Raw genomic sequence first — 17,093 nt, 5'->3', positions numbered from 1 at the left:
CAATACCTCCAACTTTTTCTGTTTTATAGCTTCAAGGTTTTCTCCTCCCCTCTGTTTCCTGAACTGGAGTCCCCATTTGGTCTTAACTTTTAAGTCTCCAGCCCTACTATTCCCTTTCTTGCTTGGCTTCACTGCTGGGTAGGGTCAGAGGAGGAGAGGAGGGGAGGAAAGCCCCCAGGTGGACCCCAGGTGGTAGCAAGCTTATCTTTCTTTCTGAGTGATACAGATACCTAAAAAGCAAAAGTTATCTTACCCAGTCAAGGCTGGCAGAGATTTTAGGGTCTTCTGCTCACACATTCTCTCATTTCCAACTTGAATTTCATCCATAGCCCCATTCAATCACCCCTTCCTGATTTCTGGGTGTTAGAGTTGTAAAACTGTCCAAGTTCTTACTCTACCCCACTCCCTACCTTTTCCCTTTAGGTTTATAATATAGTAATAACTTATTGCAGATTCTTACCAGCAAGTTAGTTAACTCTCTAAGCCTTATAAGGGTGTGAATTCAACAAGAAACTAACTGCAGTTGGTAGCCACTTAAAAAATGCTAATTCCCTTCCTTTTAATTTCTCTTCAAGGGATCTGAGTGAACTATAACTTCTTGGCCATCCTAGACCAAGTGAGGTTGATTTTCCTGACATCTCTACCCTGTACCCTTTTATCTGAGAGTTGTGCAGGCATTTCCACCCTGTGCCCTGTCATCCAATGCTTGCACAGTTCAAGGCATACTGTTGGTGCTCAGTGAGCACTTGATGACCCAATTTCTTTCTCTCACCCTTCACTTTCCTGTCCTTCATCTTACAAGTTTCATGCCCTCTTTATATGTCCTTGTTCTTATCTCTTTTCTTTCACAGCTGAAACCAAGAGAGCAGTATTTGCACATTTAACCTTTGTGTGGTGCTAACCATTAGTGATCCTATAACTAACAGAAACCATGAGAGTTTAACAGAAAATAAGTACAATTATTTAAAACTTGAGTTTCACTCCTGGTTTCTGTAATCAGCATCTGTATTAAGCTTTGATTCTTTCGCTTTCCTTGTCCCAAAAGAGAGCTAAAGAAAAATAATTATCAACAGCTTTATTATCCACATCATTAAATCATGTTGTTGTTTATGCAGAAGCAGGAGGCGAATTCAGAAACACATTACCCACGAATTCCAGAAGCATCAGAGTAGGAAAAGCAGCTGATATTTATTTAGCTGCTTGGTCATTTCGCTTGTGCTCTGGGACTGGTCCCTAACACTTTCCTCTTGCTGGCTCTGCCACCTCTCCTCTTAGCTGGGGCCTCCCTTCTCAGGACGGGGATTAAAAGTCAGAACCTCCATTACCTCTACTGACCTTTGGAAATGGAGCTTTTCTTCAGACCTCAAGACATTGCCTCCTTTTACTTTCCTAGCCTTGTCTTCCTCCTGAGGAAAGTGTTCTCAGAGAAAGTCCCCTTTCACATCTGTCCATTGAATTTAGCTAACATTTAGGGACAGCCTGCCAAGGGGTGGACTCTCTAGCTGGTACAAAAATGAGGCAAACACAGTTTCTGTTCTGTCCGGCCCTTCAGAGAGTCCCTTTCTTGTGGGATGCCTAGATACCTACATAGCACCTGGCAATGTACCTGACACATAGCAAGCCCTCACTAAGTATTTGTCAAATGAACTGAGTGAGTGGTTGACTGCACAGCAACTTCGATGGAAAGCAGTCTATGGTAAATGCTGTAGGAGAGAAAAGGACAAAATGTAAGGAAGATCGAAGTGACAGACATTGCCTGTGCTTAGAGGCACCAAGAAAGACTTCGTCAGGGGCAATAGAGAGGATTAGAGCTGCAGGCCAGGGGTTCCGTAGAGCTAGATGGGGTGAGACAAACTGGGATTGTCATACTAGGGCTCCCCGAGAAGGGAAAATCTTTCCTGGACCTTTTCTAAACAGGATAGTCATGTATAGTTTTCTCTAAATACAGGGAGTATAATGATAGGAACCTAGGCATAGTAAGGGAGGGTGCACTCAACAAGATTATTAGACTGGAGACGCACTCCACTGCCAGCTCTTCACAAGAGGGTCTCCTTCCCTGGCAGACTGGGCAGCCTGATAATTGCACTTGACAAGGTTACAGTCCTCTGATCCTTATATATATATTTTTTTTTTCTTAAGAGACAGTGTCTCACTCTGTTACCAAGGCTGCTGCAGTGCAGTGTTGTGATTCTAGCTCACTGCAGCCCTGAACTCCTGGGCTCAAGCAATCCTCCCACCTCAGCCTCCCAAGTAGCTGGGACTGCAGGCGTGCACCACTGTGCCCAGCTAATTTTTTTTCTGTACAGATAGGATCTTGCCTAGGCTCATCTCCAACTCCTGGCTTCAAGTGAATCTCCTTCCTTGGCCTTCCAAAGTGTTGGGATTACAGGCATGAGCCATCACACCCAGTTCTTATCTTTAATTTGGACTTGATGTATCATGTTTTCCTCCAGTGTATCTTGGATAACCTCATATTGAATATATTTCTTTCCAAGAGTGAATATGGTGCAGTTCCCTAAAGAGAAAAAGCCTTTCTAGGTTGCGTTCTCTAAGGCACCAAGGAGAGAAAGAACTAAAATTGTAATCAGGACACTTTAAAGGGACAACCATTTTTGGGTCTGACATGGAACATTTATTTTGAATTTCTAGATATTTAGTGCTCAATTCATTTGCAATAATGATAACTGTCTGTTATGGACCAAATTGTTTCTTCCCCACTCCCAAATTCATATGTTGAGGCCCTAATCCCTAGTACCTTAGAACGTGACTGTATTTGGAGATAGGAGTTTTAAAGAGGTCATTAAGGCTAAATGAAGTCATATGGTTGAGCCCTAATCCAATGACTAGTGTCCTACAAGAAGAGGAAAAGACACCAGAGGTGCACATGTACAGAGAGAAGGCCATGTGAGCACGTAGCGAGAAGGCAGCCATCCACAAGCCAAGGAGAGAGACCTCAAGAGAAACCAAACCTGCCAATACCTTGCTTTTGCACTTCCAGCCTCCAGAACTGTGGGAAAATAAATTTCTGTTGTCTAAGCCACCCAATTTGTGGTATTTTGCAGACTAACACACTGTCGTGTACTGAGGGCCTCCTATGAACCTGGCACTGTGCTAAGTATTTTGTCTCACTTAAGCTTTTCAATTACTGTATGATAGTTATCATTGTGTTCCCTTCTCAGAATAGGACACTGATGCCCAAGGCCACAGCTTTAGCACGCAGCAAACTCAGATTCAAATGCACATCTGTTTGGCTCAGGAGGTTATGCACTTGGCATCCCACCAACCCACATTTATTAATTACTTACCATGAGAAAAGTACTAGGCTATGATAATTGCTGACATATGAGAATCTGAATCCTTTCCTTATGGAACTTATGAATGATGAGAGACAGATTCACAAAGACCACAAAAATAAATACGTTTTTTAAAGCTGCATGGAAGAAAATCTCTGGAAGCAATAATTCCATGCTGTGCTGCAGTGGATCTAAGCTAAGAGGCATTCAAATGATTGTGTGGGCAATATAGGGTAGTGGTTACAAACACAGAGGGCAGGGCTAGATTCATTGGGATTGATTTCTAGTCCCAGCAGTTTTCTAGTTATGTGACCTTGAGAAAGTCGCTTATCTTCTTAACCTCAGTTACTTCATCTGTGCTATGGAGGCTAAATTGGGACTAGTAATAGAATCTTACCCATGGGGTTGTTGCAGGATTAAATGGAATACTATAAAGCACTTAGCACAATGCTTGATACACAATATGTCTTAATAAATGCACCATGATGAAAAAAAATTTCTAATGCGTGTTCCACCCAGCACTAACAAAACTAGCCAACCTGTCTAAACATGGTTGAGTTCTTAATTTTTTAAATTAAAGCTCTTAGTGTTGTTAAATTTATGAATATCTTCACTGACCTTTGTATGTGGGTTATTCAAATATAATTTCATTTCCAAGGTAGTTTTGCTCTGTCCACCATATTCAGCTTAAGTCAGATACTAACATATTTCACCAACAACACAGTCCAGGCAAAATTCAAATGTTTGTCTGTGTGGAATAACAGTCTAACAGAACTGAAGACAGAATGGACTAATAAAATATCTGAGAGAAGTCAAAGAGCAGATTAAAAACGAAGTGTGTACATGAGATGTGTGCATGCATGTACTTGTGTGTGTATTCAGGAACACCACCATCCAGCCAAGAGTAAATCCAGGTACAATTCAAGACAGGGAATTGTGGCTCAGGAATCAGGACACACACCCCTCTTTGCCTCATTTGATAGATTACTTCCTCACTGCGAGTGATGGCTTTATTCAGCCCTAAGAGTAGAAACCTCTTTTATAATGCTTCATGTCCTTTTATGGCAAAAACCAATATAAATATTTACTGGATTTACAAGTAAAAGTATATAAATTCTTATTTATCTTGCTGCATAGAGGGACCGTGAAAAATATGTGGAAACCAGAGTCTGTTTTTCTCTAAGAAGACACTCAACTGAATGTTGAGACAACAGCAGAGAGATGCTTTATTTCAGAAGTGACAAAGAGACTCTACGATACTTTTTGATGCACAGGATGGGAAATTGTTTATATTGAATGCATAAATTTTGAAACATTTCTTCTGACCAGCTCACTGGAAGGTGATGATTGGGTAACTAGCCTCATGTGTCACTGGTGACAGAGTACACTCCTATCTCCAAATAGCAGGCCAAAATATGGGAGCTTGGGGTACAGGACAAGATTGAAGAAGAGCATGGGATCCAGTTAGTAACATGAATAGAAAACCCAAATAAAACCCCTCTCCTGGCAGTGGCTTTGCACCATCCTCTTCATCCTCAAGGTAGCCCACTATTGCCATTAGCTACTAAGTCTAATCCCAAGGTTCCGGTTTCACCCTTCACTGGCTTTGCTGCACGGTGGAGTGCAGCACGTTGTAACAGGACCATTGGCACTCATCACCCCAGGACAAGCAGGGCAAGATCAGGTTAATTTTGAACAAAATGATAAAAACAGGAAGTTGAGCCTCCAGTTCCCTTTGCCCTTTAACATTGTTCTCTACCATTTCACAGGCCTAGAGGCTTGATGCCCCTTGCTGTCTTTTGTGCGTTAAGAGCTTGGTTCCATATTAGTGTTGGCTTGTTCCTTTGACTTATTGTTACTGGCAATGCTTTGATAAACTTGACATTTTAAACTGCAGAAACAAGGGAATATGATGTTCATTAGGCTTAGCTGTTTGATACTAAAGTGCTAAACCAACTCATGTGGTCTCTATTATTAGTTTACGAACCCTGGCCCATCTCTAGAGGCCGATGTTTCCAGACAGCTTCATTTCCTGCTGGTGAACAAGTTCTCTCATTATCTTCCTTCTTTTTCTGCCTAGTCACTGAAACAGTCATTGAATTGTTGTCTCATGCCTGTGTGCTACCAAGCACCATGGAATATGGAAGAAGGAATAGTGGTTGTGCCCTCCCTCTCTCTGGTGAGGCTGCAGCAGAGAGGGTCAGTGAGGACTCAAGAAAGACCCACAATGCAGCAGGTTGAGGTTGATGTAGGCAGGAAGCCATTAAGATTCAACCGAGCATGTGAGTTAAGAAGCAATATACAGAGAGCATAGTAGGTCTGGGCAGAACCAAGACAAAAGGCAGCGATCTCTGAGCCAGAAAGATCATGCTGGACTGGCAGCATCATCTTTGGGGAATTCGTATCTTATGTCTCTAAACCTTAATGTGTAATGTAGTCAACACAAGCTTAACTGCCTCTTGTCTCCCCCAAGAGCACTTTCTTCCTTCCATCACTTTCCTGCTACTAAGACATAGAAAGAAGGACACTACAGGAAATTCATGACAAACTCACAGAGCCACCATGCTGCACTCACACATCCACCCTGCAAGGACCTACCTTCTTCTTGGAGGGATGAAGCAGGCTAACCTCAGAGTCACCCAGTTGGTGAGCTCAGATTGGAACTTGAAGATTGGGGTCACAGGGTTAGGGACTCCTCTATGTGTCTTCTACTAAAAACTGCCCCACTGAGGTATAAAAAAATGGAGCACTGGATTCACACAAACTTAGAAGGCAACTTGACTCCCCTATATTACCTGATCTTGGATTTCCATGTGCACGTGTATCTAAGTGTGAGGTAATCACCAGGGTGGTTGGCAAAAAGTTCACACAACTCAAATTCACCAGGGGATATTGTGGCATGGTTTGGGAAAAACTAGTAAGATGACTTTCAGCAGGATTATCAAGCCTTCACTCATTCATCTGATAAATATTTAATGAGTTTCTCCCATGTGCCAGTTACTGCCTACAGTGGTGAAGACTGCAATGAGCATTTAGGACACAACAGTAAACAAGACAGATGTAATTCCTATCCTTGTCCATCAGACTTTCAACAATAATTACACAACATATTAATGATGGACATCGTTAACCACTGCCTTGGCTCTCAGGAAGTTTTAAGCTGCTTCATTTCAGCTTCCCAACCTAGTTCAGGTGTAGAAGCCTTCTCCACCTTCCACTCCCACCCTCCCAGCATTCCTGTAGGTTGTAGGTATCCAGAACCCTGCCCCTCTCTCTTGGCTTTTTTTTTTTGAGACAGAGTCGCCCAGGCTGGAGTGCAGTGGCGTGATCTCAGCTCACTGCAAGCTCTGCCTCCCAGGCTAATGCCATTCTCCTGCCTGAGCCTCCCAAGTAGCTGGGACTACAGGCACCCGCCACCACGCCTGGCTAATGTGTGTGTGTGTGTGTGTGTGTGTGTGTGTGTGTGTGTATTTTTAGTAGAGACGGGGTTTCACTGTGTTAGCCAGGATGGTCTCGATATCCTGACCTCGTGATCTGTCCACTTCAGCCTCCCAAAGTGCTGGGATTACAGGTGTGAGCCACCGCACCCAGCCAATAATGTGATTTATTTTATTTTATTTTATTTTATTTATTTATTTTTATTTTATTTTGAGGCAGAGTTTCACTCTTGTTGCCTGGGCTGGAGTGCAATGGAGTGATCTTGGCTCACCGCAACCTCTGCCTCCCAGGTTAAAGCGATTCTCCTGCCTCAGTCTCCAGAGTACCTGGGATTACAGGCATGTGCCATCATGCCCAGCTAATTTTTGTATTTTTAGTAGAGACAGGGTTTCTCCATGTTTGTCAGGCTGGTCTCGAACTCCTGACCTCAAGTGATCCACCCACCTCGGCCTCCCAAAGTGCTGGGATTACAGGTGTGAGCCACCACACCCAGCCTCTTTCTTGGCTTTATTAGTGTCTTTAGGTATTGTGTGTTTGGTGACTAAGTAAGGGTGCATTACCCAAACAGGTGTCATTTCCATTGGGTGGTCAGTGGTTGAGGTGCTGGACGCTGATGAGCTAAAGTCCTTACCACTCTTCCATGGGAGGAAGAGATGGTGAACTCTTGAGTGCAAATAATGAGAGGTTTCAACTTAAACATGGGACAGTCCATGGATTCTGATTCAACTGTCACTTAGCTTATGGGAGCTCCAACATGGGAGTCCTTTGCCTCCATGGGGGTCCTTTGCTAGGTGCATCCACTTTCTAGGTAAATGCACAAGGATCAGCAGCCATGCTCCCAGGGGCTGTCTCCTTCCCTCTCTTTCCTCATTCCTGTATCTCTGTGAAAGGGGGAAATTCTTCTTCCTCCTCCCTTTCTTTTTTTTTCTTTTTTTTTTCTTTTAGATGGAGTCTTACTCTGTCACCCCTGCTGGAGTGCAGTGCTCGCTGCAACCTCCACCTCCTGGGTTTAAGCAATTCTCCTGCCTCAGCCTCCTAAGTAGCTGGGATTACAGGTGCCCACCACCACACCCAGCTAATTTTTGTATTAATTTTTGTATTTTTAATAGAGACGGAGTTTCACCATGTTGTCCAGGCTGGTCTCGAACTCCTGACCTCTGTTGATCCACCTGCCTCGGCCTCCCAAAGTGCTGAGATTACAGGCATGAGCCACTACGCCTGGCCCTTCCTCTGTTACTTATCTCCCCCGGGAGCACGTCCTTCCTTCCTTCTGGTTCTAGAGTACTCTCTCTTTTTCCCTGGTTCTTTCAAAATAGATAGACCCATTAGACCCAGAACCCCACTCAACCGAAAACAAATTCCTTTTCCCTGGAGGACACAGAGGGTTGCTTGGTCTTCAAATATTCCCAGGAGAGGAAAGAAAGGGTTCGCTGTTGAGTGCAGCAAAGAAAGGGAAAAGGAAACACTGACAATTGCTTTCCCATACGAAAAAGGCCCAAACATTTGCCACCTGCCACAACTAAAATTGGGACCAGAGCTTCAAAGGGGAAGTTCTGGGAGGTTTGACCATAGAGAATGGAGACTGGTCACTACCAGGGGTCGAGGGAGCCAACCTGGCATGGACAGCGAACAGAAGTCAGTCCTGGAGTCACAGGCAAACCAGGCGCCTGCACTGTGGTCCAAGGCCACTGGAGCTTGGCAAAGCGGATGCCCTTTACTTGGATGAACTCAAGTTTTACAGTTGTTTAGGCAGCCAAGGGGTCCAAGCCTATTAAAGGAAGTCTTGGATCTCTGTGAACAAGCACTGTTTTTTTGTTAACAATGGGGCCCTCTGTCTGTGCCTCCTGGTATTGCACCATCTTCAGGGGAGATTGGAACTCTACTCTGCAGTGCTGTTCTCCGCCATGTTTCCTTATTCTCCTGGTGAACTTGTATTCACCCTCCAATGCCCACATTAGATGATCCTCCTCCATTGTGCTTCTTTGCATCTCATACGCTCACTCCTGTTGTTGCCTCTGAACTTTATGCTTCTGGTTTTCTGGGGTTTTTTTTCCACGAATCATTGTTTTTTCTTTCTTCTTGGATAGGCCATGAGCGTCTCAGGAATGGAGTTCATGGCTTTTCTTAGGTTTTGATACATTCTCTATGACCTTTAAACATTTTTTTATCATAGTAACTATTTTTAACTGTTTAAATTACTAAATATACTTTATAAAGCTGAGGTTTAATGACAGTTTGGAATTAAGGCAGGAACGTGAAGCCGAATGTATTTCACTAAACTCTCCCGGGGGTTCCTGTGGTGCCCCGTGTTTCCCCCATCGCAGCTCTTAACCCATACTGTTCTGTAATTGCCCGTTTGCTTCTCTGTATCCTCTGACAGGCTGCGAGCACAGGGACCACACTGATTTTACAAACATAACCACAGCATATGCCAGTGCCTGGCGTACAGTTAGATGCACAATACGTATGTACTGAATTAAAATGGATTAAACTGGGCGGTCTCCTGGGGCAGAGGACAGAGCTTGACTCTTCAGAGTCTAGTTACCAAAATCTTCTCCACTCACCCTATCCTTCTATGGGGCTGCTATCAGTATAAAAATCATAATGAGCATAACAACAACACACCAACATCAAGCGCCATCATGCCAGGCACCGTTACTTACTATTTCCTATTTCCAAGCACTGTGCTAGGCTCTTGTGTGCATTATTTCATTCACTCCTCACAACAGCCATGCAACACAATTTTGTGATTGTTTATACAAAGAATGCTCAATCTGAGGCTTACTTTAGTTTCTTGCCCACTGCCTCTCAGCCAAGTAAGTGTTAAAGGTAGGATGAGAGCCCATATCTGTCATGAAGAGTGTTCTAGGCAACTACAAGGCAAATTTAATGAATGGCATCAAGAGAAAACAATTGCCAGGAGAATTTAAATCCTACTTTTTTTTAAGAGATGGGGTCTCGCTGTGTTACCCAGGCTGGAGTGTATGCAGTGCCTATTCACAGGCGCGATCATAGTGTATTGCAGCCTCAAACTCCTGTGATCAAGCAAAAACTTACTTTTTCATAACATCGCTGTTCTGCTAATACTATTTATCTCCTCGTTTGTCACCTCCTCATTGTTTGCTCCCCCAGAAGACAAGTTATTTTTTCAGCATGGTCTTGGGAGTATTCGAGTTGATTCTGGGTTAGCTACAATCAACACAAAGTAACAATTTGGGTTCATTCCAAAGTCAGCTCTGAATTTAGAGACTTTCCCAAATGAGTTTTATATAGGTAAAGACAAAAACATTGTCCCTCACATAGGTCCAGGTTGCTCATAATAAAAAACGGATTGAAAAGCTAGTCATCTGGATATAAATCCCAAACTCTAGTCATGGTGCACCCAAGTTAGTTTGCATAATACAGAAAGGGGGACCCTCGCTTGGCATAGGCCCATTTTGAGAGGCAGTGTGATGGTTAGGAGCCAGTCTCTAGCACAAAGCTCCCCAGGTTCAAATCTGCCTCTGACAATCACACTGCAAATTTGACCAACTTATTCATTATTTATTTCAGTTGCCTCATCATAACATGGAATTAAAACTATTCCCAAGCTTTTAGGGTTCTTGTGAACATCAAATGAGTGAGTATATGCAAAGCATAATACTAAAACACTATCTGGCACATAATAAGGGCTATAATTATATTGGCAAAAGAAAGAACTTTGCTGTCCCTTCCACATCACCACAGCTCAACCTCCTGTCTCCATTAATCCCAGAATCGTAAGGCTCTTGACTACTGCTTTTTGTCCAGAGGATTAAGAGAGTGAGTGGGCTGGAATTAGCAACAAGTCAATTTTCCTTTGAATTGCCAAGGCTGGACTACTACCCACTTTGTTGTTTCTTCCCATTTTCTGAGCATCACAAAATGTAATATTCATGTGTCAAGGGATCCAGGATTGTATTTTAACATTTTATGGCCTCTTAGTAAAGCTACCTTTTCAATTTTAGAGGAGGCAGTTTTATGACTCCCTTTGATAACCACTTAACTGTTAAGACCCAAACAAAGAAGAGGAATGGTCAAAGGATATCAGGTACTTCCAGCCAGCTAGAGTCTCACTTCTTGAACAGTATTCAAATTAGCTCCAGGACTCATAATTCTGTGTTTTCATTTATTGCTGCAGTAAAGTAAATGGTTCTTTTATCCAAATGTTATTTCCTGGCTATTAATTCAGTAGTTATTTTGGATTGTGGCACTCCTCTTTGATTTAGGGATATGACACCTTATAAATATTGAAAAGTTGAAGACTGACATTTGGAGAAATTGACTTTGATTTGTTTTGTTAATATCCTATGGCTAGAGTAATTATAGCTTTGGAAGATGCAATCTCATTTTCTGTTTACTGGAAGCAATGGGGAGCACTGTGTCTCTATAACAAGGAATTTGTCAATGGAAGGCTATTCCCAAATCTTTTATGCTTGTCTGCTCAGGATACATACTGCCTGTTACTCTTCATAGTTGTCTCCAGAATCTGCCCTTGAACCCAGCAATGTGGGGATGAAAACTACCCAGACTTCTCAAAATAGCTGAAAATGGTCATTCTTGAAAGGCTTGGAACTTTCTTTCATCTACAAGTGCCAGCAAGGGTTTATGGCAGGGCTTAGCGTGATCTACACACCGGTATGATTTAACCATGGATCGATCAATCAACCTATTAGGGGAAAAAAAGACAAGGTCAATAAGGATGGGTCTTGGTGAACCAGAGGTCATTTTACATTTTCAACGTAATGTTCTTATTTCCTTTCCATTAACACTTCATAATGAAAAAAATCCTATATTCTTTAATTTTTAAGATAATTAGGTGGATTTAGTGCCTTTGAAAGGTAGAGGATTTATAATGGTATCAGGGAATACACTATTAATAATCTACAAGACAGGGGCCACCTGGAGTGGAGCAGTGCTGCCTCTATCACCATTTCTGCTTCTTTGGTAACAAACTGTAACAAGGTTCAGCCTCCTTTGCCAATTCAGAACTAAACTTCTCTCCTGAGACCAGAAAGATTTGTGTCTTTTGGGACAGGGCCTGTATCTCTTGAAAAGTGTTTTTCTCACTAACATTTGATTTTGAATTGGAACAAATTACCACAAGCACAGATCTTTCTGAGACGTTGGTATTCTCTATTTACAAACCCTCAAACACATGATAGGAGTAAAGAATTGTTTGGAGCTTCCCTAAGGAAAATAAACATGGCATCTGCCTCTAAGATTGTTACAGCCTAATAAGTGAGTTCACTGGCACAAGTGAACCCACAGGGGCGCAGAATAAGAGAACGAGATCTACATGGTTGCAGCCAGGTGTGCACATAGAAACAAAGGGCCTACAGACCAAAGGCTGGCTTCCCTCTGAGTTCTCCAAGCTGACCATTCTAGGTATCATTTAATAAAGATAACTTCATTGATTTTTGGATAAAGATGATAGATTAACTACACTCATTTTCTTTTGTTCTCTCCCCATGCCCTACTAAAACAAAAATAAAGGTTTTTTTTTAATGCATAAATACTCAAAGCCAAAGAAATTGGGAAGGGACTTAATGGTGACAAAATTTTGGATGCTAGAAAACAGATGGATGAATAGAAAGTAATTTAGCAAACTCAAGACAGCCAAAATAATCTAGCAATGGGAAAAGCTGAGAGGCAAGCAGATTTATACCATAGACTCCTCCCCACAGATAGCTCAGGAATTGACTAATTAAGTACCTTTGGAAGTGCAAATGAAGATGGGCTTATAAACAGGAAAACAGAGAGTCTAAGAAGCAGTTAGAGCCCCATATCCTTTGTTCTACTCCCCCACTCCATAAAGACTAGAGGCTTGTCCTCTGGAGAGAGTATAATCTTGGGTCTTTGGGTTAGGGAATCGTCAGTGCAGAGGGTGAGGGTGGGCGTGCAGGGTGAAAACAGGAGGACTGAATGAACAGGAAACCAATGCTGAGACTCCTCCTCCAACCTGCTTCCCTGCTAGGCTCCAGCCAGAAGACTCTTCTCTGGGGATTCTGAGTAGCTAAAGAGTAAAGACACAAAGACACTGATATTTGGTGGCTTCCCCAAGGAAACAGGTCAGACACATTCCCCCTACAGAGAAGCCCCCAGAAGCTCCAATAGAAACTTTTAGAGCCCCACTTTTACACAGGAGTGGAAAACTAAAGATTATCAGGCCGCTAAGGAAAGCCTCTAATATTTCTAAAGCCTCTAATGTATTAAATAATTTCTTGAAAGTTGGCTGATGAAGACAGAGATGAAACCATTGATTGATGAATGGAACAAAAATGTGGTATATGCATACAATGGAATATTATTCAGCTTAAAAAAAAGAAAACCTGTCATATGCTTTAACATGGATAAACTTTGAGGACATTATGCTGAGTCAAATAAGCCAATGACAAAAAAGACGAATATTGCATGATTCTACTTGTATGAGGTAGAGTAATCAAACTCATAGAAACAGAAAGTAGAATGGTGGTTGTCAGTAGCTGGGAGGAGGAGGAAATTGGGAATTGTTTAATAAGTATGGAGTTTCAGCCATGCAAGATGAAAAAGTTCTAGAGATCTGTTGTATGACAATGTGCATGTAGTTAACACTACTGTACTGTACACAGTACAGTATTTTTACCACAATAAAAAAGGAGAGACTAAAACAAAGTACAGAGAGTGAAGCCAATTATAAGAAGAGAAGAAAATGACAAATAGAATTGTCATTCACATCCTCAGGCAGGTAAGAGAAAATATTGTATCCGTGAAATAAAATTAGGGTACTATTAAAAATACATAAAAAGGAATATCCAGACGACAAAAGAAGAGCTCTTAGAATGAAAACCATGGTATTAAAATCTCAACAGTAAGAAGAAATTTCCTAGAAAACAGAGCAAAAAGGAAAAGAAAAAATATGAGAAATGAAAAACATGTAAGAAAAAGAAAATAAAAACTAAAAGAAAAGAGAAATGAAAGAAAGAAAGAAAGAAAGAGAGAAAGAGAAAGAAAAGAAAGACAAACCACTCCAAAGGTCAAGTTAAGGGAATTTCAGAAAAACAAAAGAGAGGAAGAAATCTTCAAAGAGCTTATTTTAAAATGTTTTTCTAGAATTAAAAGACACAATTTTCCAATTAAGAAAAGGGCTTACAACCAAACACCGCATGTTCTCACTCATAGGTGGGAACTGAACAATGAGAACAGTTGAACACAGGGCAGGGAACATCACACACTGGGATCTGTCGTGGGGTGTGGGGAGGGAGGAGGGATAGCATTAGGAGATATACCTAATGTAAATGACGAGTTAATGGGTGCAGCACACCAACATGGCACATGTATACATGTGTAACAAACCTGCACGTTGTGCACATGTACCCTAGAATTTAAAGTATAATAAATAAATTTTTTAAAAAAAGATTTAAAGTGACAACAAAAAATCAAAATGCAGAGGGGGGTGGAATTAAGTATCTTTTTTTCCCTCTGTTTCTTTTTTTGCAATCAAAATTAAGATGTCATCTTAATAATTTATTATAGCTAATGATAAGCCTTTAAAATAATTTACTACAGCTAAAGCTAAGCCTCATGGTAACTACAAAGCAAAAACCTGTAATAGATACACTGGAAAAAAAAAAAAGGAAAAAAGAAAAGGGCTTACAAAGTGCCTAGGATAATGAATGAAAATAAACTCACACCAAGGCACATTTGTATGACATTTCAGAAATCTTGAAGCAAAAAGATTCTACAAAAACTCAGTTGGAGGGGGGAGTTATTTTCAAAGTATAATAGCGCAGAATAGCTTCTGACTTCTCAAAAGTAACATCGAAAGCTCAAAGAGCAATGCCTTTAACATTCTAATGGAATGATTTCCAACCTAGAAATCTTACCTAGGCAAACTATTAATGAAATGTGACAGTAATACAAAAACATTTCAGACTGCGCAGCCTCACAAATCTACCCCACACCTTTTCTTGGGAATCTGTTAGAGGATGTGTCTCACCAAAATGAGAGGAGAAAGCAAGAAAGAGAAAGATGTGGGCTAGAGAAACAAAAGAAAGAGAGAAAGGCATCCCCACAATTATGGTGAAGGAATATCCTACGATGAAAACTACACATCAGACTTATAAGATAGTTGGTCTAGACTGGAGAAATGCGGGAAATTCCAGGAGTGATTTATTCATGAAACTGATGGAATGCCCAAAGCATATGAACATTTTGAGAAGAGACTTAGACAACTGGTAGAGAGTTTAGGGGTTGAATTAATTGCAAGTACATGGAAAAACTAAGCTCCACCTATGGAGGAGCATAGAGTTGGGAAGGAAGGATTAATTATGTGGTTTCTGGAATGCTTAGAGCAGCCAGAGTTGGATTGAATCTCTTAGCCAAAGTAAGTAGCTCCAGGGCATAAATTACTGTCAGGGTAATTTAAACCCAGTGAATAGATAGGAATATGAATACAGAATGGTCTCTGATAACCTGAAAATATAAAAGTGACTCCCTTACCAAGAGTGATCCAAAGAATATGGTAAACCCAATGAAATCACCATACAAATGATTTCCAAAGATTTTTTTTTTCCTCTTTAGGCTCGTTTGTGGGCAGCTGAGTGACAGTTGCCTAACATGGGTGTTTTGAAAACCTTGAATATGTATGACCAGTATTGTAATTATGTTGTGATGTTTATATAGAATGAAGCTAAACAAGAAAGCAAAATTGATCTCCTCAGTGAAACATAGGCTTATGCTAAACCTTCAGATATCTCTATTTTATTAAGGCAACATATTTCCCACCAGAGATGTGCTGTCTGATCCTTTCGATCATTCTGAATATACAGAACATGTGTGTAACAAAGAACACGTGCAAGCTACAGGATATAAGGATATAAGAAACAAGGCAAAGTGGTGTATTCCCATCTCCTTCTCCTGAATAGCATCAATTAAAATTCACAGCTGCTGGCTGCCCAGATGTTTCTTGCATTTAGTGCTCTGTAATATGCATCAGAATATATTGTATGACCACAGTTTCCATAAACTTGACAGTTCTGTATTCTAAATTCTGCAGGCTAGATCCAGTGCATGTATTTTATCTTCAGATTAGTTTCCCTCCCCCCGCCCCCAACCCTGCCCCCACCTTCATTTGCTTGGGGCATTTGCAGTTCAGAAACAAAAGACATTTACAGCTCAGAGTTTAGCTGTATCAGGGTGTAAGTGCAGGTCAGGCCTGATTTATGTGGCACTTCTGATAAGCAGGGGAGGAGAGCAGGATGGGGGTTTGGGAAAGCTGGTGAACTTGGCTTGACTTATGTCTTTTGCTTTTCTAGGCAGCCAACATCCCTCTGGTGTCAGAACTTGCCATCGATGACATTCATTTTGATGACTTTTCTCTCGACGTTGATGCCATGATCACAGCTGCTCTCCGGATGTTCATGGAGCTGGGGATGGTACAGAAATTTAAAATTGACTATGAGGTAAGATGTCTTTCTTGGGTGATCCAAGCAGTTCACCTGGGACAACGTGTTAGCCACTCTGAACCACTGGTTTCCCAAATACAAAATGGGGATGATAATCCCTGCCCTGCACACCTCATGGGATTACTGTGAGAACCAGAAGAGATGTTTGTGGAAGGCCTTTGATCACTGAGGGTTACTCAGATATAAGGCACCATTGAGATAAGGGTCCACTAGAATCACTTACAACTGCCTGATGCACCCTCTCCCTCCCATTTCAGACACTGTGTAGGTGGCTTTTGACAGTGAGAAAAAACTATCGGATGGTTCTATACCACAACTGGAGACATGCCTTCAACGTGTGTCAGCTGATGTTCGCGATGTTAACCGTAAGTGTGCTTAGTGATGGTGGAAGATCATTTCTCATTCGTAGGAACTGGCAGGGCTTCTCCTTTACGTTTCCATTTCTCTGAAAAATTACCGTGTGATCATTTTATGTTGGAACTTACCTGCCCTGGTTATGAAAGTATATATGTGCCAGCAATTTCTGAGCTTGAAAGCTGTAACATTGTTGACCCCTTGAAGCCAGTGTAGCCTTGGAATGATTACTTGAGCTTCTGTTCAGTATTTTTTCTTGGTAAACTTGTTCTTTTACAAAAGAAATGCTCAGATTTTTAAAGTAATCTTTTTGCAGAGGAAATGTAGTTGAGTAACAGAACAAAGAGATCACTGGATATGACTCTCTTGGCTGGTGGAAAGCCAGTAGGGAGGTGTGAACATCACCCGCAGGAATATGGAAATCCTGAGAGGATGCTTATTTGAGACAATGCCCAGGGAGGCCAAGGAGAAAAGAGGGGTAAGAGTGCGCACTCTCCAGGTTTAGGGCTTACTTGCCTTAAATTCTCTGTCCCGTGGGGTTTTA

The 17,093-nt window shown here is 41.6% G+C and overlaps 1 protein-coding gene across 1 annotated transcript in view; it reads left to right on the top strand.

Annotated features, from left to right (window-relative positions):
* PDE11A (phosphodiesterase 11A) overlaps positions 1-17,093 on the top strand; it is a 429,725-nt gene that overhangs the window by 309,348 nt on the left and 103,284 nt on the right. Inside the window, exons 11-12 of the mRNA XM_009443807.4 lie at positions 16,046-16,192; positions 16,453-16,560. Of these exons, the coding sequence (XP_009442082.1) occupies positions 16,046-16,192; positions 16,453-16,560 (255 nt within the window). The remainder of the gene's footprint in view (positions 1-16,045; positions 16,193-16,452; positions 16,561-17,093) is intronic.

The sequence above is a fragment of the Pan troglodytes genome, chromosome 13 (genome assembly GCF_028858775.2).
Source record: "Pan troglodytes isolate AG18354 chromosome 13, NHGRI_mPanTro3-v2.0_pri, whole genome shotgun sequence".
Classification (NCBI taxonomy): domain Eukaryota; kingdom Metazoa; phylum Chordata; class Mammalia; order Primates; family Hominidae; genus Pan; species Pan troglodytes.
Note: the sequence above shows the minus strand (reverse complement) of the source record. Positions and strands in the feature narration are given on the sequence as shown.